We start from the raw sequence: 24,273 nt of genomic DNA on the forward strand, positions 1-24,273 counted from the left end.
ATAAAGAAGTAAGCAAGTTAGCTAGCTAACTCAACGACAGCAATGGACGAGTTTATGCAACAGTAAACTGTCCGTGAGTCAGCATTGCGACAGTTCTCCTAACACTACATTGCCATGGTTTTACTCGGTTCTCACCAGTTGATACAAAACACAACTGTTGAAAACTTGACAGAATGCTTCTGCTTCCAGGTCAGTTAAATATAAGCTAAATGTAGCAAGTGCAGACGTATAGGCCTATCCACAGGCACCAACATCTAAACCATATTAGATTGTGTGTGTGCGTGAGTGAGTGTGAGACTGTGTGTGTGGGTTTAGGTGTGTAAGGGGAGCATACATGTGGTTGAGGACTCTACAATGTTGGGCTTCCTGCCGAAGGGTTACTCAACATTTAATGGGGGAGGGGGTAGAGAATGAGAGGGAGGGGCAGAGGGGTGGGGGTGGGGGAGGGAGCAGTATGAAAGAGTGCAGGGTGGGAGAAAGTGACACAGAACTCCTCTGAACACAAGCAGGAGCAAACTCACCAGATACACTCATTCATCTCTACACACACACAAACACACTCAGCATGCTACTGTGGAGTCTCCCCAGAACAGTGTGTGTCCTGTCGGTGTGTGTGTGCCTGGCTCTCACCTACGAGGACGACGATATTGAGGTCAATTACGCTGACACCTACTACAATGAAATCACAGAGGAGGACACGCCAGTCCGTGAGTGTTGCCCTGTGTGTGTAAGAGAGTGTATGTGTGCTTGTGTGTGATATCAGCAGGGACATTAGGGGAATTACTGGTGGCCATGCTGGCCACCTGGGTCCGTTTTGAGGGAGCATCTTCAGTGAGTTAGTCACCCTGAGATGAGGGGAACTCTGGTCTCCACCTCAGAATAACTCTGAATCAGTTACCATGACAACAAACTCCATCAAACTAACCTGCTCGGTTTGCTTCATCTAACTCACATAAGTCTGTTTCTGGAGGAAGCAGTTGATGTTAAAGAGCAGACACTCCGTCATGAGAAAATCAGCTGATTATTGCTTCATTAGAGATTGTCATAAAAGAGTTAAGGCTTTGTTTGATTGGTACTAGTGGAAACGAGGCTACAATCCTGACAGAGGAAACTTCCAGCTAATACTGTATATTGAAGTTTACTCTGGATCTGGATGGATGACTCCCTTCATCTCAACCCATGACTGCTGAACCTTGTGAAGACGCTGAGGCTGAAACTGGGTTTTTATTTTTGACACAAGTCTTGTTTCTCCTCTTTAATGTGAAAGCATCTTGTTGCTATGTTCATGAGCACCCTGCAGGACAGCCCTCAATTATTCTCTCTGTTCCAAAAGTCCAGACAGAAGCTGGGAAACTGGATTTTGGGTTGCATCTGCATCCTGAAATTTGCTTCAAATCCTTTTAAATCTTGTGTCCTTACATGACTTTAGAAGACAACTTCTAAAGATGTCAAGGTTTTTAGGTCAAGCACACAACCCAACTCTTGTCTGTGTATAAGTGTTTGTCTTGTTGATGACCGTCTCTCGGTGGAGCAAATCTGCTTATATAAAGAATTAAATATAAGAAATATATACATGTGTATATAAAATGAACTTTTCTAGCAGCCTCCAGATAACCCCAGTTCATGAGTGGGGACTAAGGACCAAGGTTAGGGTTAGACCATCTATCAACCAGACTAGAGTTTAGTATAATCACTCTGAGGACCAACACTTACTAGATCAGCCACTGAAGATACCTGCTGGACAACAAGCTGTGAAGGTCCTTCCTGGTTCCTATGTGCTTGTGTCCTGTCCAAGTGGTGAACCTCACTGACCCCCCTGGCTGATGGAGATATTTGGTTGGTAGATGAGCAGCTTTGAATCAGTCACCTCTCACCTTTTCCACCCATTCCTGATCATTTTCCAGCCCTCTTTTTTTTACAACACAAAAGCTTTTTCACATTCTGCTAGCAAAAGTTAGATGGCAACATAACAGTGCCTCATCGGTGCATGAGAAGGTGGAGTCAGCAGAGATAGTCAGGACTGACCGTCTTCATTAGAACAAACATAACCAACATAGAGAATTCCATCTGTTAGTGTCCAAATATGGGACCATTCCCTTGGTCTGCAATTAATCCTCACATGTGGACTCCATCAGCTACGTTCTGCAGCTCAAACTCTTTTGCTGCTGCAATTTTGGATTTTATTGAGTTAATATACCGACTTCCTGCATCTGCTGTCATTAATATTTCCAACTCTACTGAAAAGACGTAGGAGGCTTGTTGTCACCGGTTGCCAGGGTGACTTGTGTTGTCTGTCTTCCATTGAGGAGGCTTTTAACTAAATCTAATCTAATTTCTAAATACCTGCTTTGAAACCCACAACTCTGAGTATGACAGCTCAGAGCTGGACAACCTGGATTTCAGGTAAGGAACCTGCTTTCTGGGGTATTCAGGTTTCCAACACTTACCCCCAGGGGGAATTCAGGTTACAAATAAAGGGGAAAGAAGGCAACTGCATTCTGCGTAGATTATTCTACTTTTAAGTGTTTATTAGATATTTTAAACACATACAATTATAAGATGAAGCAAAGACGGAGGCAGACAAGCTTGTGTGAACGTGTGTGAACAACACCAAACATGTTGAGACTGAGGGGGCGGAGTTTCTCAGACTCCAGCACATGAACTCATCAACACGGTGGGGGGGGGGGGGGGGGGGGGAGTGTAAGAGGTGAGGTGGTAGAAGCCTGCAGGACGACAGGCCGGGGTCGAGGTCACGGCAGATCCATCACATCACTGATGCAGCCCTGACAGAGTGGGAGCACACCCACCTCCTGTGTTCTTCAGTTGAAACTGGAGGAACTGCTGCAATGGCCATCACCTTGGTTTTCTCAGCTGTAAACCCACCTGGAGAGATTTTAGTCTCAACAACAACAGCGTGTGATGCAGTTTCTATGACTTGGGATTCATTTTCACCATTCCTCTCAAGTCCTGACCCATACTCGCCACTCTCCCCGTCGCCCACTTCCTGTATGTCTCCCATTCAATTAGGAGGTCCCGTTCAACTGCTCCTGGTTGACCTCTCCTGTTGGTCTCAGCCCTGTTAACACTGCAGCCCCAAATCTGTTTTCTGTCCCATCTGGATTGCTGAAAATCTGATTTAATGTCATGCGAACAGCACAATTCTGGTCTTTTCAAGAAAAAAAATCCCATGTATGACTCCAGATTCGACAAGCCTGTTGCCTCACTTTACTACGACCAATTTAATCAAGCTGGAGATGCTAATAATAGCATATCTTTCAGCAATAGGCACATTCATCTAATAGCACATAGCATGCAGCACATAGCTTGGCATAGCAGAGATCAGAACCACGATTCAAAGCATGAGTAGAAAATGGAGAGTGCTCTGTTGCACATCCTTTGTCTCGGTGACCATCCTTCCATGTTTCTACTTCTGTGTTGATGCACCGTGCCACCACCGGCATTACTAGAGCACACACTGGAGCTGAAACTGTGACCATCAGACAATCAGAGGTGCAGATGTGACACAATCTGATACGATCTCTTGTAAACTGCAGTTCGGACAGGACTGCAGTTTCAAGATCAGATTTGAGCAACAACTGATTTGTCTGCATTGTGAACTGGACATCTTTCCCCACGACTGTTGTGGGAATTCTGGGGGTTGTGGAACTGGTACACTGGAGAATCAGAAGATTTGTGTTTACTGGTTTACTGTAAAGTTTACTGGTCTCAGGAGTAGTACCATCATAGCAACAGTTCATGGATGCAAAGCCAACACCAATTCTGATAAGGCATTCATACCAAGAGGTATATAAGGCCATGTACACCACCAGCCAGTCTGTCTTTAGTTAACCCAGACAGAGAATGCTAACCTTGGATAAAACAGAAATATCTAACTTGTTTATCCCATCAATCCAGAATGAGTCAACATCCAGAATGAGTTTAAAGTTTGGATCAGATTTCTTACATCTACTCTGATTCTGTCCTGAGGGCACTGAAATGAAATCATTTGAGTGCAAAGGTGTTGGAGGGTGTGTGCTACAGCACCCCTGCTGGCAGGAGGTGGTGCTGATGGTTAAACTACCTGTACCAAATTACAATCTATGTAGAATTATACGTCCTCTAAAAATCACAAAATCTTCCTCACCAGCAAAACAACAAGAATGTTAAATGTGTTCTTTTCATTAAATAAGTTCAACAATTGTGTGTTCAAACAGAAAAGGGCCCTAAAATAAGATTAAAATAACATCATAAAATAAAATAACATTTACAATTTTTGGGTAAGGGTAGCAATGTAACAGAAACATTTCTATGGATGAAAATGAGCAGTCTCCTATCAGTAATCATGGATTTCTACTGAAGAGCTCTGCAGGTGGGACAAAATGTGGTGGGGTCAGAATTTTCTTTAATATCGTTGAGTAAACAAGGGGAAATCCGCCCCTGCTTTGTCTGTCTGCAGCCACATCAAGCCCACCCCCCTGCGGCTCTCCAGACCTCAACAAATGGGACAAGATGTTCTCTATGCTAGAGAATAGTCAGATGAGGGAGAACATGCTGCTCCAGTATGCAGATGACATCATCAAGGTGGAGATTGGATCACTGCGGGGAGAAATGCTCAGGTAAGTGAACATCTGCTCATCCATCCAGCACATCAAGATACCCAAACAGGAAGTTGATTTTTATTGAATCCAGCCACAATGGACCAAATTGTGAGAAAGGCAAAGTTCTGGTAAGTTCCAAGGTTCAGCCCAGAGTCCCCTCACACCAGCTAAATCTGTCCAACATGTGCGAATATGTTTGATGCTGCCTATGTGAACAGACAGGTGACCTGTTTTCTGGAGAGCACACCTGAAAGAGACTCAAGGGATGTAGCTTGATCTCCAGGTCATGAGATGACCTGCTGTTACAATCGTGAACCTTCAGAACTCACGTTTTGGTTGTTGATGCTGAAGACGGATGTTTAAGATGACTAATGTGGCCCCTTTGTCCAGGTTCATAGCCCAGTATGGTGGCTCCTGTGGGGCTGCAGTAGAGACAGCAGGAAGAAGGATGGTTCTGCAGCTGGAAAATCGCCTCAGAGAATCCCTGGAGCGCATCCGACTGAAAGAGCAGAACTCGGCTGCTGCTCGAAATTCCATTGGGAATTCGAACCACCTCGAGGCCACGTTGCAGCAGCTCATTTCCACGGTACAAACACAAGCCAACCGACTCGCCAAGCTGGAAACCAGTTGTTTCAGCAGCCCAGGAACTGGGATGGGGATGAACTCAAAACGATCTCTGCTCCCAGAGGGGGGAGCGGCCGAGATCCTGGAGCAAGAGGTCGCATCTCATCAGGCGGCCTTGAACGGGCTCCAGGCTGCACTGCTCCAGGTGAGGGTGGGTCTGGCTGAGGTGCTGAGTTCATCGCAGCAGAGATACCTCCCTGCAGGTGAGATATCCATTTTACCAGCAGCCATCTGTCCTCACCTGCTGTCTCTGTCTTCACATTCTTCCACACAACCACCCACATACGCTTCCACCTTCACAGTTTCTTCTCTGTTGACATATTCAGGTCAGGCTTCAGCTTAAAGAATCAGACCCCCCCACTGGGTTTTAGGGTCCAGCAGCTAATTCTTCCTGAATTCCACTTCCTCAGTCTTATGTAGTTCCCTGTCCTCAGTGTCCATCTCAGGCTTTTTAAACTCATGTCTCTCCTGTTTAACTGACATTTGCCATTAAGGTATTGGCTGGTTTCTGTCCTGAGCTGGATAACCAGCAGACACAGGAACACTTTTTATTTTACACTGCAGTTTTTTATTTAAGGAACAGCTCAAACACCTCCAAGGTCAACAATTCTGCAACATGTCCACTCTAACATTTCCTGAAATCCTTTAATTCCATGATTTGGGTCAAGATCAACTCCTGGTTGATTTGTTAGTCCTTCCTTTGGTATTCTGCGTTTTTAGGCTAAATAAATTTAGGATAATGGACTTGTGCTAGCAAAGATTAGGCAGTAAATCTGGGAAACAAAGCTGTTACTCAACATGTGGTTCCTCTTAGCTGAGCTGCTGCTCTGGTTTCATCTCCTTCCTCTTTGAGAATACCGATTAATAACAGTATAACATGTTATTGATTATGGTACGAAATAATTTTTTATTTTTTGACACAAACACACGCGCACGCACACACACACACACACACACACACTCACACACACACACACACTCACACACACACACACACACACACACCTTTTTTGTCAAAACATAAAAAACTCACAGCAAACCACAAAAACACCAAAGAGCCCTGGGAAATCAGAACCAAATGGAGACCATCTATGAGTCACATAGTCTCAGTGTTCAAAGGGTCTTTTTAAGCAGAGGTTTGAAACCTGAGAGTAGCCTAACATGAACTTGAGGGGGTCTGTGGTTTAAGTGGAGACAGAGTGGGTCTGCTAACAGGACCAGTCCTGAAGCTGCTCCACTGCTCCACTTCCTCCAAAAATGAGGAAAATAATTCAGATGATCAGACTTTCTGTTTCAGGATTCCTTTAAGGTTCATGGTGATGAGAACATTTTACAGTTCCATCCATCTTTCCTCCTCCAGAAGAAAAGTCCCTGTTAAACCAGCTTCTGTGAGGCAACATATGCTAAACTCAGCCAGCTAACATTAGCATGGCTTCTTTAAGCTGTGACCCAACTAACTGTGAGCTCACTAACATTTCCTGTTCTTGTCATGTAATGACCACTATTTCTGCCAATGATCTGGTTCTTTGGTGCTGAGTATTCAGGTTTAATCCTGCTCCCAGAACAAACCCACGTGTCTAACATAGGCCTAAAAAGTCATTGTTGTTTCTGTTTAGGATGTGAGATGGCACTCCTCTTCCCCATGCGTTCTCGACGGATCTACACGGCCGTGGCACCAGAAGTCCCGCTTGCCCTCTCTGCCTTTACTGTCTGTATGTGGGTGAAGCCAACCGCTGCCTCCAGCAAAACGGTGCTTTTGTCCTATGGGGACCGCCACAACTCTTTTGAGATCCAGCTGCTTCTCGCTCACACATCGGCACTCATCACCATTGGAGGAGAAGCCCACCTGGTAGAAGCGCGTGGCGTGGTCAAATCAGGGGGAACAGAAGACTGGATCCATCTGTGTGGGACCTGGTCGTCAGAACAAGGTCTGGCGTCCCTGTGGGCTGATGGGAAAAAGGTGGTCACCACAACTGGAGTGGCAGAGGGACATGTTTTACCGGATGGGGGCTCATTCCAGCTGGGGCAAGAACGGAGTGGCTGCTGCCTCCCAAATCAAGGCAATGAGTACAGGGTACCGGGGTTTGAGGCGGGATTTGAGCCAAAGTTGGCATTCACAGGGAAGATGACAGGGGTCAACATGTGGAGCAGGGTTCTGTCAGGGGAGGAGATATCCCAGCTAGCTCTGAGAGAGGGGCGGGGCTGCGGGCAGCGGGGAAACATCGTGGCGTGGGGAGTGACGGAGATGGTTCCACACGGAGGCGCACAGTTTGTCAACTGACACATTGGAGGGTTTGGATTGTGATTGGCATCGTCATCATCATCATCATTAAATGTAATTAGCTTCTTGGCTAACATGAAAAGAGCATCTGTAAACATTACAGGTCATCTATAGAATGTTTTTGGTGTAGCTCCACCTTCATATTGTTGTAGCCTTACCTCCACTGTGATGTAGCCCCACCCCCATTTTTGGCCACAAACATGCAGCTGAACTTGATACTGTGAGAGAGTGGGAGTCTATTCGTGTGATGTCAACAGATTTAGCATATAACCCGTAAATGGTGCACTTACCAAAGACTACAAAGATGCTAAACTGAGCCAGTGAAACCAAGGAAACCAGTGAACAAACCACAGCCATCCAATAAAAACTGTGCTGGTTTCAAATGACACAGGTTAATATCATAGGTCCCCACTGCAACCGAGGGTGGAGGAGAATGGACGAATGAATAAATAAATGAACAAATGAGCGACTGAATGAATTATACGGGACTGGAAACTGCTGTAGGGTTATTTCATTTGCTAACCCTTTCTAGATTTTGTTAGAGGGAGTTACCCGTGTATCTTTATCAGCTGGAGTGTGTGAACACATTTTATTTTTGTTTTTCCGATCATAAAACTGTTATGTTACTGCTTATTTTCAGATTTGATCTTTTCTGAACCTTCGTGCTGTAACCTTTGTTCCTTTTGTGAAATGGTGAAATGTAAATTGTACATAAGCATGTTTTGCAAATGATGAATAAAAGTGACAATGTTTCCAGTTTTCTGTCCCAACGATGCCTCCATCATCAAAATGCTCACAATAAAGAGAAATCAAACATTTGAAACACAATTGCAGGTAAAATATATACACGTTCATATCATTACGTGTTCTCCAACGAGCCCTTAAACTCCTTCACCCCTATATATTTTTCTGAGGCGTCATCGCGAATTCAGAAATCCAAGACCACCACGTGTCGTTTAGATCCCATGCCAACACACCTGTTGAAGGATGTTTTACCAGTGATAGGCAATTCTACGTGGACCTGCAGAGAAACAGCCTGTTTGAGATGTTTCAGTCAGGCTTTAGAGCTCACCACAGCACAGAAACGGCACTTCTTAAAGTTACTAATGATCTTCTCATAGCGTCAGATCATGGACTGGTCTCTATGCTGGTTCTGCTGGAGCTCAGTGCTGCCTTTGATACAGTTGATCACAGAATCCTGTTACAGAGACTGGAACATGTGATTGGGATTAAAGGGACAGCACTAGACTGGTTTAGATCATATCTATCTGATAGATACCAGTTTGCTCATGTCCATGGTGTTCCCTCCTCATAAAGTAGGGTTAGCCATGGAGTTCCACAAGGTTCTGTACTTGGACCAATCCTTTTCACCTTGTACATGCTTCCCTTAGGGAACATTATTCGGCAGCATGGGATAAATTTTCATTGTTATGCTGATGACACTCATCTTTATTTATCCATGAAACCAGAGGAGACAGAGAAGTTAGTGAAGCTTCAGACCTGTCTTAAAGACATAAAGTCCTGGATGTCTTCAAATTTCCTCCTCCTTAACCCAGGAAAAACTGAGGTCATGGTGTTTGGTCCTGAACCTCTCAGGGATAGATTAGATCACATGATCACTCTAGATCAGGGGTGGGGAACCTCCGGCCTCCGGGCCGTATACGGCCTACGAGACCATTTCTACCGGCCCGCAACGCAATAAGATTTTTATATTTTATATGTGCACTTATACAGTGTTCGCTAAACTCCGCGAGCTGCGAGTAGCAGCGGTAGTGTATTTTTGCCTTTCGTATCCTGAAATTTCTTTCGTAACGAGGAAATATTTTCCCGTTTTCTGAGATAAAACAGACGGTTATGTTATGTCCGAGTCAAGGTCAGGGTCAGTGAACACAGCATGTGATGTACGTAGTGGGCTGGACTGATTGACACGGACGAAAAATGCTTAGCGAAACACGCTAAACTCGACGAGTTGAAAGGACAGGAGTTTGGATAAAATTAACGCTCTTCGCCGGAGTTTGGAGGCTCAACAAGCAGCTTTCACACGACCATGTACCGACAGAGAGAATATTATGCGTGCAAGTTTTGTGGTGAGTGAATTAATAGCCACGAAGCTGAAACCTCACGCCGAAGGAGAGTTCGTGAACGCGCCTCGTAGCCGCCGCTGAGGTGCTCGCGCCGGACAAAGTAGAATTGTTTCAAAGCGTGAATTTTTTTTCGTGAATAACTATTGAACTAAGACATATATTGTTATGATTCCAGTGGCTCTTTTTCATTTATTTTCTTGATTATCTTGTTGTATTGCAGTTTTTGTGAGTAGAGGCCTCGAACAGGCCCTTACGGGTCTCTTGCCTCAACTCTGCACCTCTTTTTATTGTTTTGTATGATCATGAAAACGTATTTTACTTGTCATTTTATTCTATTTTTTTTGGTGATTTTATATGCATGTGTGCTAAATAAATAATTCAAACTCAAATGCAGCAATCATGAGACTTAGTAACACAGTGGTTATAGACTTTTTTTTTTTTGTCTTTTTTTTTGCATCCCTAGGTATGTGTTCATAATAGTATGGCCCTCGGAGGACTTTATAAAAATTGAAATAGTCCTCGATATCAAAAGGGTTCCCCACCCCTGCTCTAGATGGTATCTCATTAACATCTAGTCTCTCTGTGAGGAATCTAGGAGTAACTTTTGATCACAATTTCTCCTTCAACTCACACATTAAATTAGTCTCTAGAAGTGCCTTTTTTCACCTGAGAAACATCGCAAAGATCAGAAAGCTACTGACGTGGCATAATGCTGAAAAGTTAGTCCATGCATTTGTTACTTCCAGGCTGGACTATTGTAATTCTTTATTATCAGGGTGTCCAAACAACTCTTTAAGAAGCTTCCAGTTGATCCAAAATTCTGCAGCCAGAGTTCTGACAGGTATTGACAAAAGAGATCACATAACTCCTGTACTGGCATTTCTTCATTGGCTGCCCGTTAAATTTAGATTTTTTTTAAAAACCTTTCATTTGACCTACAAGGTCCTCAGAGGCCTAGCTCCATCCTACCTGGAGGAGCTAGTGACACCTTACCAGCCCAATAGACCGCTCCACTCTCAGAATGCTGGTCTACTTGTGGTTCCCAGAGTCTCTAGGAGTAGAATGGGGGGCCGAGCATTTAGCTACCAGGCCCCCCTGCTATGGAACCAGCTCCCTGTCCAGGTACGGGAGGCTGACTCCATCGCTACTTTTAAGATCAGACTTAAAACCTACCTCTTTGAAAAAGCTTATTGTTACTAATTCTGCAGTTCCAGTTATTATCATAGACAGACAAACTATCATACTTAGGGGATCGTCTAATAATTAGGTTAACATCTTAGCTATGCTGTTATAGGCCAAGGCTGCCAGGGTCCAAAAACATGATCACCTGACAGGCCTCTGTCACCCCACTGGGTCATGGTTTCCTCTCCTCTCCTCTCTCTTCTCCTCTCCTCTCCTCCTCCTCATCAAATAGACTAGTTATGCTGATTCTTGTGTAGTTTTTCTGCTCCCCCCTCCCCCCCTTTCTGTATTCATTTACAGGTATCGCCGCTTTCGGAGCTGCGTGATGACCTCCGGCCCTGCTGACCCACTCGGCCGGCGGCTTGCATAATTAGTGTATTTCTCTCTCTCTCTCTCTCTCTCTCCCTCCCTCTCTGTGAGTGGAGCGCGTGGAGCTGAGAGCGTTCTCGTTCTGAGAATTTTTCAAACTTTTGCAAGGTTTCGGCCTATGTTGTACGGTTAATTGTTGATTTATTGGGTTGGTTAGTTGTTGGTGGTGTTTTTTGTGTGTTTTGTTAGGGGTTTGAGGTTTGTGTCGGGTGGAATCAGCCAGGTTTGTCTGGCTGGTTGGCGTCTGACGCACATGGTGTTTGGTGGTGGGAGCTGGGACCTCTCCCGGTTAACGCGGAGGCATGGCGTTAAGGTGGGGACCGGGTCTCTGTACACCGTGGAGGAGGTGGCCCTCGCTGTGGGGGAGAAAATCGGACATGGGTCCGTGAAGTCGGCCGCCCGAATGAACGGGGCAGTGGTGTTGTTTGTGGACAAGGTGGAGCAGGCGAACCGGCTGGTGGAGACGGGGATCAGCGTTGGCGGGAGATTCGAGGCGGTGCTGCCGCTGAGGCAGCCCTCCACCCGGATCACCCTGTCCAACGTACCCCCTTTCATCAGCGACGAGTTCCTGGCCAGGTTCGGAAAGATCGTCTCGCCCATTAAAAGGGTTCTATCGGGGTGCAAGTCCCCGTTGCTAAAGCACGTCGTGTCTCATAGGAGACAACTTTATATGATATTAAATAACCGGGCGGAGGAGCTGAACGTGCGCTTCCACGTTAAGGTGGAAGAATTTGACTATATGTTGTATGCGTCCTCCTCCAGCATGAAGTGCTTCGGCTGTGGTGAGGAGGGTCATTTAATTAGAGCCTGTCCGAGCCAGTTGGTTCCGAAGGGCGGGAGACCGCCCCGGACCGGCCCGGTGCCGGGAGTCCGGGCGGCCCCGGGGGGGCCACTGCGGCAGGACTAGAGGAGAGTATCGGGAGAGGTGGACAGGAGGAGGCAGGTGAGAAGGTGGTGAGTGAGGGTCAGGTGAGTGAGCCTGATGGTGCACTGGTGGGTGTGGTGTCTCAGGTAAGTGAAGGTGGTGAGGGACAGGTGGGTGAAGGTGGGTGAAGGTGGTGAGGGACAGGTGGGTGAAGGTGGTGAGAGACAGGTTGGTGAAGGTGGCGAGGGACAGGTAGGTGAAGGTGGTGAGGGGCAGGTGGATGAAGATGGTGAGGGACAAGTGTATGAAGGTGGTGAGGGACAGGTAGGTGAAGGTAGTGAGGGACAGGTAGGTGAAGGTGGTGAGGGGCAAGTAGGTGAAGGTGGTGAGGGACAGGTAGGTGAAGGTGGTGAGGGACAGGTAGGTGAAGGTGGTGAGGGACAGGTGCATGACGGTGTTGAGTTGATGAAACAGGAGGCTGCGTGGACTCTTGTTCCACAAAAACGCCCGAAAAGGAAAGATGAACTGGCGGAGGTGGGCGCGAAGGCCAGTCGGTTGCCTGGGAAAAGAGCATTCTGGAAACCTGAGCTCGCTGAGAGCAGTGATGGAGGAGAATGTGTGTCTGATGAGAGTGAGCTCTCACACACAGAGAAATCCAGAACCTTCGATGACGGCCCATACACTGCAAAAATGATTAAGAGTTTCCTTGCGAACACAAAAAACTCAAAAGGGGTTAAAGTTGAACATCACTTCCCCGAGAAACAGTTATTTTACACATCTGTCAAACATCATCTTAGAAATAAACTGGAGTCAGATTTTACTGACCAGGAGGTTTTTAGATTACGAAAATTGATTTTAAAAGTTAAAAGAGAGTTGTGCAATTGAGGTTTTGTTCAGTGTGGCGGCTTTTTTAGTGTTTTTAATAGCCATCCTTGACCATAGTTTTAGACCCCTCACTTTTTTAATGAATAATTTTAAGGTGGGAAGTTTAAATATTAACGGGGCTAGAGAAACAAGAAAGAGGGCCAAAGCATATGAAACGGCTAAGAGCAAAAGAATAGATGTTTTATTTTTACAAGAGACCCACAGCAGTGACAGCAATGAGACCGACTGGAGGAGAGAGTGGGAGGGGGGGTTGTTTTTAAGCCTCAGCACTACGGTCAGTGCAGGGGTGGGCATCCTCTTCTCCAGGTCTTTTAACCCAGTCGCTGTCACAGTGGAGCACGTCGTTCAGGGACGCTGCCTTTTAGTTAAAGCTGCTTTTAGTCACCACACGGTTGTTTTTATTAATATTTATGCTCCCAACAACGGTGCAGAGAGGAAGCTCTTTTTAGAGAAAATCAACGACGTTTTAAACAATCTTAGCTCGTCTGATTTGTTGATTTTAGGGGGGGATTTTAATTGTACATAAGATCATGTTTTAGATCGAAATCACATAGAGCCGCATCCAGTTTCCCAGCAGGTTCTGAGGCAGCTGGTCCGCTCCCATGGTCTGGTGGACGTGTGGAGAAGGATGCATGCAAGCCACAGACAGTTCACATGGTCCCACATCAGAGACGACACCATCTCTTTGGCTCGCCTCGACCGCTTTTACTGTTGTAAACACCATTTTAGTACTTTTAAAAAGTGTGATATTTTACCAGTGGGTTTTACAGATCATTCTTTGCTTTTAGGCTGCGTGCTAGTGAGGGACATTCGCCCTAAAAGCGCCTACTGGCATTTTAATTCAACTCTGACTGCCGACAGAGGTTTTAAGGAGGCTTTTAGCTACTTTTGGGCTGGTTTTAGGCAGAGGAAGAAGGATTTTACCTGTCTAAGACAGTGGTGGGACCATGGAAAAGTTCAGATCAGGTTGTTGTGTCAGCAGCACACTCTCAATGTCACCCGCTACATCACCAGATCAATCGAAGCTCTGGAGACCGAGATTGTGGAACTGGAACAGTTTTGTGAGTCCAGAGGATGTGTTTGGAGGGTGTTTGGAGGCCCTCAAGACCAAAAAGATGGCCTTGGCCAACCTGCTGGACACTAAGGTACAGGGTGCGCTGGTGCGGTCCCGGATCCAGGACATCGCAGAGATGGATACCACCTCGACCTTCTTCTTTGGCCTGGAGAGGAAGCGTGGGCAGAGCAGGGTCATCCACTCCCTACTATCGGAGGAAGGACGGGAGCTGACTGAGCCGGAGCAGATCCGGAGGAGGGCAATGGACTTTTACTCCTCATTGTTCAGGAGTGAGTATAAAGAAAACAATGAACTGTTTGAGGAGTACTGCTCTGGACTGCCCCAGGTGCCAGAAGAGGCCAATGGTCAGCTGGAACGCCCCCTGTCTGTCCCAGAGCTGTATGCTGCTCTTCAGAGCATGCAGAGCCTGAAGGCTCCGGGCATCGACGGACTGGGGGTGGACTTCTACAAGGCTTTCTGGAGCATTGTGGGGCAAGACCTCCTGGACGTTCTCAACGAAAGTCTTCACTCTGGCTCCTTGCCGCTGTCCTGCAGGAGGGCAGTAATTGCCCTCCTACCAAAGAAGGGGAACCTGCAGGACATCAAGAACTGGCGCCCCGTTTCCCTGCTCTGCTCGGACTACAAAATCCTCTCCAAGGCCTTGGCCACCCGGCTGAGGGAGGCCATGGAACACGTCATCCACCGGGACCAGACGTACTGTGTGCCCGGCAGGTCAATGGTGGATAACATCCACCTCATTCGGGACGTTTTGGAAGTCTCCAGTTTATTGGGAACACAGGTTGGTCTCCTTTCTTTAGACCAAGAAAAGGCTTTCGACCGTGTTGAACACAGCTTTCTGTGGAGAACCATGGAGAGGTTTGGGTTCAACGCTGGTCTGATAGCCATGATCAAGGTCTTGTATCGTGACATTGAGAGTGTCCTGAAGTTCAATGGTGGCTTGTGTGCTCCTTTTAGGGTGCATAGAGGTGTCCGTCAGGGCTGCGCCCTGTCGGGGATGCTCTATGCGCTCTCCCTGGAACCCCTCCTGATCAAAATACTGTACGTGTAAATGTTCAGGGTTTGGTTTTATCGGGTTTTACTGGAAAGTTGGTTTTATCTGCTTATGCTGACGATGTTATTGTTTTTACTAGAGATCAGCAGGACATCAACATTTTAAACCGCATAACGGACAAGTTTTCCATGGTGTCGGCGGCGAGGGTAAACTGGGGAAAGAGTGAAGCCCTTGCTGTCGGCAACTGGGGTGGGGGTCTCCCGGTTCTCCCAGGAGGCTTGACCTGGAAGAGGAATGGACTTCGGTATCTGGGGGTGTACCTCGGCTGCCAGGAGATGGAAGCCAAGAACTGGAATGACATCGTGGAAAAGGTGGACAGCAAATTGCATAAATGGAGCTGGATCAAGCCCCACATGTCTTTTAGAGGGCGGGTTTTGGTTTTAAATAACCTTGTTGCTTCGCTGCTGTGGCACCGGCTGGCCTGCCTGGATCCACCGTCGGGCCTGCTGGCCCAGGTCCAGTCAAAGATGGTGGATTTCTTCTGGGACCGTCTACATTGGGTGCCACAGTCAGTATTGTTTTTACCTCGAGAGGAGGGGGGCCAGGGCCTCATCCACCTGGCCAGTAGAGTGGCCACGTTAAGATTACAGTTCGTTCAGTGGTTCCTCGGAGGGCCTCCTGATTTAGTGTGGAGGAGTGTGGCCAGCTGTGTACTCAGACGTGTGAACAACCTGGGGCTGGATGCTGCTCTGTTTTTAACTAAGTTAAACTTTTTATCATTACGGGGGCTACCTCTATTTTATCAGGGTGTTTTTAAATCCTGTTCTCTCTTTAGATGGAGCTTTGTTCAGACCGACTCTCTGCACTGGCTTTTAAAGGAGCGGTTAGTCTGTGGTGGCATGCTAGACATCTGCAGCAGCGCCACCCCTGGGCTGAAGGAGGCCCTGATCAGAAGGAGGATGGTGACACTGCAGCAGGTGGTGGCAGCAGCGGGACCAGAGCTCACCGATGCCCAGGCTGTGAGCTCGGCGCTGGGGGTCCGGTCGGTCCGACTGATCCAGAGGAGCTTGGACCTCTGGAAACAGAGACTATCGATAAAGGAGAAGGGTCTCCTCCTCCTTCACGGGAGAGGAGAGGCTGAGACTGACCCCACGGACGCTTTCCCTGAACTCCACCCGGACCTCCTGGACCTCGGGGGTCCTCTCCTGGATGGCTGTGGCTCAGGAACCCTTCACGGCATGGACAGGAGGATTTTATACGCCAACATTGTGAAGACACTCAACAAAGACAAACTAAAAAACAGAGAGGTGACTGTATGGAAGGACAGGCTGGGGGGACAGAGTCCTCAGTGGAGGACTCTCTACAAGCCCCCTATCAAGAAGAGGACTGGTGACCTCCAATGGAGGATTTTACATGGAGCCATCGCCACCAGTGCCTTCCTGTCAATTTTAAATCCGAACACTTTAAGCAACTGTCCTTTCTGTGATTTTAATGAGAGTGTCTTCCATGTTTTTACCGGGTGCAGTAGGCTGGTGGGTCTTTTTAGGGTTTTAACTGATGTTTTTAGGCTTTTTAATGTCATGTTCACCACTGCTGTTTTTATTTGTGGTACAAGACACAAGAGGGCAGAAAAGGGGAAATGCCAGACTTTAAATTTCTTAATAAGTGAGGCTAAACTTGCGATCTATTTGACCAGGAGGGACAAGATTAAAAATGGAGCGGCATGTGACGCGGTGGCTTTGTGGAAGCAGAACGTGGGGTTGCGCCTGAATCTGGAGTTCTGCTTCTACAAAGCCACTGAGAACCTGGAAGCCTTTAAACAGCAGTGGGGACATGACCAGGTTTTAGTGAAGGTAACAGAGCAGGGGGAGATGGAGGCTGCAGCATGGCTGCTCTGAGGGACAGGTTAGGGTTTTAACTGTTTTTATGTGAACAGAGCACTGTAAATAAAGTACACTTTAAAAGTCAAAAGTCTCTCTCTCTCTCTCTCTTCCCCCCCACCCAGCTGGCCATCAGCAGGTGGGTCCCCCTACATAAGCCTGGTCCTGCTCAAGGTTTCTTCCTGTTAAAGAGGACTTTTTCCTTGCCACTGTTGCTTGTCTGGGGTTAGGCCCTGGGATACTGGAAAGCGCCATGAAACAATTTTGATTGTAAAAGACGCTATATAAATAAAGATTGATTGATCATTTCTACACATCAAATATGATTATCCTGAACTTGGCTTCAGTCATCCTGATGTCATGGCAACGCTCCTCACAAATGTTTACATTTTAGTGGTGGAGCCAGGATCGTGAGTCAAACACTCTCCTACATCTACAGATTGGACTCTCCACTGAAACAAGCAAAACCTTCAGATTCAGGGGACACTGCTGAAACCAGCCAACCCCCATAAACACACAAACACACAAAGACTGAACAGACTGTTTTTGCTGTAGAGGGTTTGTGTGGAGGGCAGAGAGACCACCACATATTTAAGAGACAATAGTTGGAGGTAAAAACAACAGCCACAGCCTCTGTTGCAATAAAGACCTCCAGCAGAGTCATGCTATGTGTGTGTGTGTTTTCCTGCTGTAATGAGGCCCACACTGGTGGATCAACCCCCCCATGAAACTGGATCACAGTCACTGGGAGCTCCACATAATGTTCTCTTCCTCTGTGTCTTCCCCGAGAAGATCACTAAAGCACCAATGTAACAATGTTGGATTTTCTTCTTTGAAGCTCAAAGTTGCTCCAAGAAAAACACAACTGACATCATTATCAAGAACGTCACACTAGAGGGGGTCTTAATGAGATCCTGAAGAGCCAAGTCAAAAGACAAAGGAACCTTTCACAGGAGGGAGGGCATGGGAGGAGGGAAGAGGAGGGGAGGAGAGAGGACGAGAGGGGAGGAGAGGAGGAGTGGAGAAGAGGAGGGGAGAGTAGAGGAGGTGGAGGAGAGGAGGGAAGAGGAGAGGAAGTAGGGGAGGGGGAAGGGAGGGGGAGAGGAGAGGAAGAGGAGGAGGAGGAGAGGGGGTAGGGGGGGGAGAGGAGAGGCAAAGAGAGGAGGAGAGGAGAGGTGGCGCTCAAGCCATTTCTCGTTGAGAATTTTGAGATCCTTTGAAATATCAAATATTTTGCCAAAACTTGAATATGTGCAGCTCCCAAACATGAAAAATGCTCGAGAAAAGAAAAAATAATTGAATAAAAATGAAAAAACAGAGTCGAAACCTAATAATGCTGCACCTTCCCCTGCTGGTCAATACGGGAACAGTTACGTGATAAAAATGCAGCCTCATGAAACAGTCTACACCAGAAAGTGTTTGTGAACCACAGCAGCTTCAGAGCATCTGCGAAGGTGTGTGTGTGTGAGTGTGTGCGTGTTTGTGTGTCTGTGTCTGTGAGTATCTGTCTGTGTGGAAGGGAAAGTCATCATCATCATCATCATCAGGACAGCAGAGGAATGTTGACAGTTCTACTTTTGCTGTAGAACTCAAAGAAGGAGAAACAGTTCAGGCTGGACAGGAAGTCAGCGCTATATCAACACAACTCTGTCATGATCTAAAGTGTACAAATACAAGGAACACTTGAGATCCTCCTGCAGCCACAGCTGATGTACCACAAGAGGCTGCTATGACTCAATAGGTGTGTGATGATGAAGAGTAACGATGAAGGCGCCTACCTCCCAACACGCTGAGCATTATGGCCTCTGTGTGCTCAGCCAGCAGATCCACCTCGACGATGGCGGCCAGCGAGAGATAGCTGGACATGTTCCTGCTCAGCTCCCTGTTTCCTCTCTGCAGGAAGCGCACAGCCACAGGGATGGCCAATGCCATGACGGACGGACGGCTGTAGTTCTGATGGAGATCACACCAAGATGTCAGATTCAAGCTGCAAAACAGCCCAGTCAAACACAAAAACACAAAAAAAAACCCATTGAACTCGGCTTTACATGGCAAGGTTAATAAAGATTTTACAATGAAATGCATCCTTCCAACAATTTATTTCATTCAAACTGCTGTCCCAATCATCTACATTTTTGTTTGTTTAAAGCAGGGGTGGGCATCGAGGGCCATACCCAAGCCAGACTTTCTGTCCTACAGGTAAACACTTTCACCTGGGGTTTCATTTACCTTGGTGAAAGCGTTTCCTGCCTGGTAGGATAAATCCCGGCTTGAATTATACCCTCAAGGAATGGATTTGACCTCCGCTGATGGGCAAGTCCAATCCATGAAGGCTGGAATCCAGCCAGGTTTTTTATCCTACCAGGGAGAAACCGCGTTCACCAAGGTAAACGGAACCCCAGGTGAAAGTATTTACCTGTAGGACAGAAAGTCTAGCTTGGATACGGCCCTCGTGGACTGGATTTGCCCACCCCTGGTTTAAAGTATGTTTGAAGGTTTCTGTTGTCAAGAGGCAGAATGAGGATTTAAAGTGCACTGGCTCCCCCAACAGATCACATAGTGGTACAGTACCGTGTGTGCGAGTGTGTGTTCACCTTCCTGGATAAAATGTACCTTTTTTTTGTCTGTCATACCTCAGTTCCACCGCATGATGGTAGTGTTCACAAAACAAAATATTCCAGCTGAGCCACCATTTTTCAAGGATTTCCTCGCATTAATGTCAGAAAGGGTTTCTCTGCTTTTCATATGCCTCCCTCAGTGGGAGTTTAATAGTCAGTAAGATAATCTGTGTTCTTTTGGCTGTGCCTACCTGCCACATCAAACAAAAACTGCTTTATCCTCTTATTCAAAGTACCATTTATGATACTTCCAAAAATCAGATAATGAAAAGTGAAGGTTGTTTTAGGAGTCGGCATGTGTGTGTGATGTGTTTGTGTGAGCCACCGGTCCCTGCAAGCTAACAAGGAGCCGCTCTGCTGCTTCATCTGTGATCGGGTGGGTCAGCCACCAAACAAGAGCGGAGGTGAGGCCTTGTGTCTGGTCTTCAGCCGCTGGATGTTTTGAGAAGACCAGACCTGCAGCAGCTTTGTTCTGAGACATCCTGAGCTGCTTCACCAACGTATGGAACTCTTTAAATGCGTTCACATGCCCGTACCTGCAGGATACAGCTGGTGATGTCGGAGGCTATCTTGGCGTGTGGTGTGTCCTCTGTGCCCCCCTCCTGCGGGGTTAGATTATGTTCCAGACATGACTCCCACAGCCCCACCAACGATGTGCCGTGCCTCTCAATGGAGCTCGTCTCCCTGATGGCCGTCGTGATGCGCGTTATGCAAATCTCCACCACGGCCTGGTCATTGCCATTAGACACATAGTCCTGTAAGGTGGAGGTGAGGCGTTACTGAGGCGTCCAGAAGTATGACTAATGGGGAGGAGCGTCTGCTGACTGACCGGTGAACAGGCGATGACCTTGATGTTGTCCAGAGCCTCCGACAGACTGCCTTCAATTTCTGCATCCTCCAGTGAAAATAGATCCCCCGCTCGGGACAGGTCCCGCTTCCCCAAAACCTGTCTAAACAACTGGTGCATCCTGGCCACTTCCCCAGTCCTGTCAGACCAGTCTGGGATGGCTGCTGCCCAGTTTAATGGAGGACAAATTTATCCTCGACATCATGTTTCACACAGTTGTGTGTGTGTGTGTGTGTGTGAGTGTGTGTGTGTGCATACTGACCTGATCATTAATGATATATTAATGATCAATTCTGTCCCTCCTGCTTTACGTCTTCTCCCCGATTCTGGTAGGAAGTGACACATTTATTCCAGCGCATCTGTGGGTCTTTCCCAGGTCAGTTACCATGGAGACGAAACATATTCCTGAAATCCTGCTGAAAGTAAGTAAAAGGAAAGGAAACTACACCTGATCATTTCCTGTGACCATCTCACCTCAAAAGTATCTACACGAATCAATAGTCTGGCCTCACAGACGTGCACAGTGTGGACGACTGAACACCAACCTGCTATTGCGTCACAGCCTGAGGTGTTATGCTCACATGTGGGACAGAAGGCAAAACTTCACTCTGGACCATCATCAGCTATTTAACACACCATCACTCACACCTGTCACCACACACACTCTACCATAATGCATACATATGAAAGACTACAGAAGAATAATAGTGTGTGATTATCATGGTGTATGCAAGATTGTGTGTGTAAGACAAAGTATGAATTATGTCCCTGGCAGCCTCAGTATTTAGTGTATCATTGAGTGTGTATGTGCGTGTTTGTGTGCCAATAAAATGAGCCAGAGGAATTCTAGTTCTTAAACAATCAGCTAGTTACTATTAATCACTGAGTTACGGCTGAGCGAGCTTAGGAATGCAGTCTTTAAATACACACAGACACACACACACATTTGTTCAGTGTGAATGTGAATGGAATGTGTCAGACCTACACACAGAACTGCTATTGGGCCACACAGTGAGACCCCTAACCCTGACTGTAGGGGGGTAATTTGACTGAAGCCACCCCCCTCTCTCCCTGTCTCCTCTCCCCCTCTCTCTCGTCCTTCTGCCCTCCTGTCTTCTGGGCTGAGAGAAAACACTGGATCTTTTGTACAATCTATAAGACAGACCCTCACCCACACACGCACACTAACATGCACCTGCTCAGTCTGCACACACACAGGAGAACATTCCATGGTTCTTTTTCCTCTTTCTTTCTTTCTTTCTTTCTTTCTTTCTTTCTTTCTTTCTTTCTTTCTTTCTTCACATAATCATTTTGATCCTCAAATATCTGACTGTGATTTGTTCCTGTCGGCTCTTGTTTAACTGCATTAATGAGGACATTCTAGTGTTTGTTTTAGAAGAATGAGACCAAAGTCTTTAACAAACATATTAACATATTTGACTATATCCAAGAGGCACACTAAAACAGGCATACATCAATGGTCAGGTGTGATTATTGTTGTGAGGATGAACAAAAATAAAAAATCTTTTAGGTTCTTAAATCTGAAATCTGAGCCAATGACGGACTTCCATCAGCTCCTGGAGCACAAATTTGGTGTTTGCCTTAAAGTTCTGAACAAAAGCCAATTTAAATTTATTTATATATGTTTATTTATTTATTTATTTTAATAAAAACTGGGTCGTGGATTATGTAACTGATATCATGAATTTTATGAGTAAATATGAGTAAAAAAAAATGAGTTCCCTTAAGTCATCTTTCAAAATCTGTAGCCATAAAATGCTGCAGGAGAGTGCTGTGTGTGTATGTGTGTGTGAGAGAATGATCTTCATTATTTATGGTCTGCAGTTATGCAGCTGTGGAGCACCGACAACAGGCAAGAGCACTAGGACAGTGAGGTTGGGGCCATTTGTCCCAACACGTCGGCCTGAGTGGAGCTGATACTACAGGAACGTTACTGTGGTCATAATTTCAGGTGCTACAACAGGACCAGAACCAGGAAAAACTCCTTTTCACTTAGCTGAAGTTTGCTAGCATGTTGCTAACAGACACAGGGGTACACACGGCACAGATCAGCTACAGAGGTTAAGGACAGGTGTGTGTTCAAGTGTGTGTCTGCTGCTGTAACTGGGTCCAGTCTCTGGGACTCTGATGAGTTTCACCATGAATGTTCTTTAGAACACCTCTACAGTCAGAAAAACATTCATTATTTCCATCTCCACACTTACCTGAGCTGGACTTGTTCTGGTTCCAGCACCGTATCTGTCAAATGTGTCCAAATGTCCCTTAATGTTTAATGTTGTTTTGAAATGTGCTGAAGATCACCAGCATCAACAATGCTGGTCATGCCTCCTTTGATGTGCTGGTAAACCATCACTGATGGAGGGACTGGGGAGACAACCCTGCATGTGGGGGTCGGGATGAGGGTCACAGGTCCACACTGTAAAGAATATGTGACCCATCTAACAGTACATGATCAACTTCATGACAACAAGCTGGGACATCTGTTTGTGTCCGTCTGTGACCTTGAGGTGTCCCCCACCCTCGTGGTTCCTTCCAGTACAGTTGGAACAGCATTAATTTGGATGTAGACAGGTAAAGAGGGGAAATGAAATGTGAGCATTCTAACTGAACTCGCCTTTCAAGCTTCCGGGCACATTCCAGTGTGCGCATATCTGTGTGTGTGTGTGTAGGGGGGTTACAAGTATTCACTGTGATACATCACAAATTTACAAGTATTTAACGGGTATTTAACCACGCGTTAAATGCGCGTGATCACGCACGCGTATATGCTTGATCTTTGTGTTTATAAGTGAATTCATGTGTAGCGGGTTTCTTCTCATACACAACTTTCCCAACATTCCGACATTCAGCCCCGGCAACGCGTCTCAGGAATAAAAAAAGGGTGCAGAGTGAAGAGCTTACCAGGTCCGATGCAGCACGGCGGCGCGCGGGCACGGAGCCGCGACGGGGCCTCGGTGCAGTCCTCCAGGTAGACCTCGGCGGTTCACGGAGTGACACTGCAACGCTGCAAAATCAAGTTCCAGCGCGATGGAAAACCTTCAGCTCGTTACACTGAAGACTGCCCTCAGAGAACCAAGTGCACCACCGTGTGGCTATACAGAGCGCGGAACTCCCAACAGGTGAATGGAGGACAGTGTCACGGTGATGCCTTCAGGTACCGTCGGAAAACCAGAATTAGGACCAAACAGTTAAAAAGAAACTGAAAGTGTGTGATTTACAACTGTGGGTGTGGTAGTAACAGTATTAACTACTGCATTAGACGTATATTTTATTTCTATATTAGTTCGCTGCATTTCATTCCCGTTTTATTTTTGATTGGTTTCACGTTCCTCACTTTACCAATAGATGGCACTATTTCCCGACGCATAACAACCGGAAATGCAGCTCGCAAAATAAAAGCCTGTTATTCTACCTTTTCAGCACATGCCAGCACCAATGTGAAATATTTGTACAGACTTACCAAAGTGACAGCAACTGGAAACAACCAATAAAGTGTCATTTAATAAATTCACATTTTAAAATGTTCATTATTTGTGCCAAACCCTTTCTGCCTTACTGTAAAAAAACAACACCCTGACTGCCAATAATTCGCATCTATCTTTAACTCATACATACCGTGCTTTTAATAATTCACCCATTTTCTGCTCTGCACCCCTATTTTATCTAGTCTAGTAAGTGTTCATGTGCAACTGTAACAATGCACATTTCCCCACTTAAATTGAAAACATTAATATTGCTGTGGGACATTAGATAAATGTTTTGGGTCAAATTAAAATTTATCTATTACAATGAAATTAAACTCACATTTACAACGTTTTTACTAACAGGACGCGTTCGAAGATTTCACGAGAACCGTTTTAAGGTCTGTTGTAAATGTCTGTGAAAATGTCTGTTGTACACCTTATAGGAACTACAAATCCCAGCTGATGCCATTCGATTGATGTCACCGTCAG

General features: G+C 46.4%; 2 protein-coding genes and 1 long non-coding RNA gene across 13 annotated transcripts in view; 2 read left to right on the forward strand and 1 right to left on the reverse strand.

Annotated features, from left to right (window-relative positions):
* veph1 (ventricular zone expressed PH domain-containing 1) overlaps window positions 1–23,361 on the reverse strand; it is a 61,889-nt gene extending 38,528 nt beyond the window's left edge. For 6 of the 10 annotated variants that reach the window (XR_003889976.1, XM_029843698.1, XM_029843691.1 and 3 more), the window contains exons 1-5: window positions 23,222–23,361; window positions 20,562–20,715; window positions 20,282–20,463; window positions 19,989–20,207; window positions 18,613–18,787 (exon numbers count right to left, since the gene is read on the reverse strand). Coding sequence is in view for 9 of the 10 variants with exons in the window: in XM_029843698.1 (XP_029699558.1) it covers window positions 18,613–18,787; window positions 19,989–20,207; window positions 20,282–20,419 (532 nt within the window). In the remaining variant the exon portion in view is untranslated. Of the gene's footprint in view, window positions 1–18,612; window positions 18,822–19,988; window positions 20,208–20,281; window positions 20,464–20,561; window positions 20,716–22,524; window positions 22,737–23,221 lie in introns of those variants that run through there. The other 4 variants (XM_029843693.1, XM_029843692.1, XM_029843694.1 and 1 more) reach the window with 4 other exon arrangements.
* On the forward strand, window positions 480–8,262 carry ptx3a (pentraxin 3, long a). The gene is made up of 4 exons (XM_011617198.2): window positions 480–707; window positions 4,457–4,616; window positions 4,989–5,425; window positions 6,839–8,262. Exons 1-4 carry the CDS (start codon window positions 566–568, stop codon window positions 7,501–7,503), a joined length of 1,404 nt encoding a protein of 467 aa, XP_011615500.1. The 5' UTR covers window positions 480–565; the 3' UTR covers window positions 7,504–8,262.
* Window positions 22,763–24,183, forward strand: LOC115251420 (uncharacterized). 2 transcript variants are annotated; one of them, XR_003889980.1, is made up of 3 exons: window positions 22,763–22,891; window positions 23,170–23,474; window positions 23,666–24,183. It is a non-coding gene; the product is annotated as an uncharacterized lncRNA (long non-coding RNA). The 2 variants fall into 2 exon arrangements; XR_003889981.1 differs by having other exon boundaries at window positions 22,765–22,891; window positions 23,170–23,439.
* The last annotated feature ends 90 nt before the right edge of the window (window positions 24,184–24,273 follow it).

Source organism: Takifugu rubripes, chromosome 11 (genome assembly GCF_901000725.2).
Source record: "Takifugu rubripes chromosome 11, fTakRub1.2, whole genome shotgun sequence".
NCBI classification, from domain to species: Eukaryota; Metazoa; Chordata; class Actinopteri; order Tetraodontiformes; family Tetraodontidae; genus Takifugu; species Takifugu rubripes.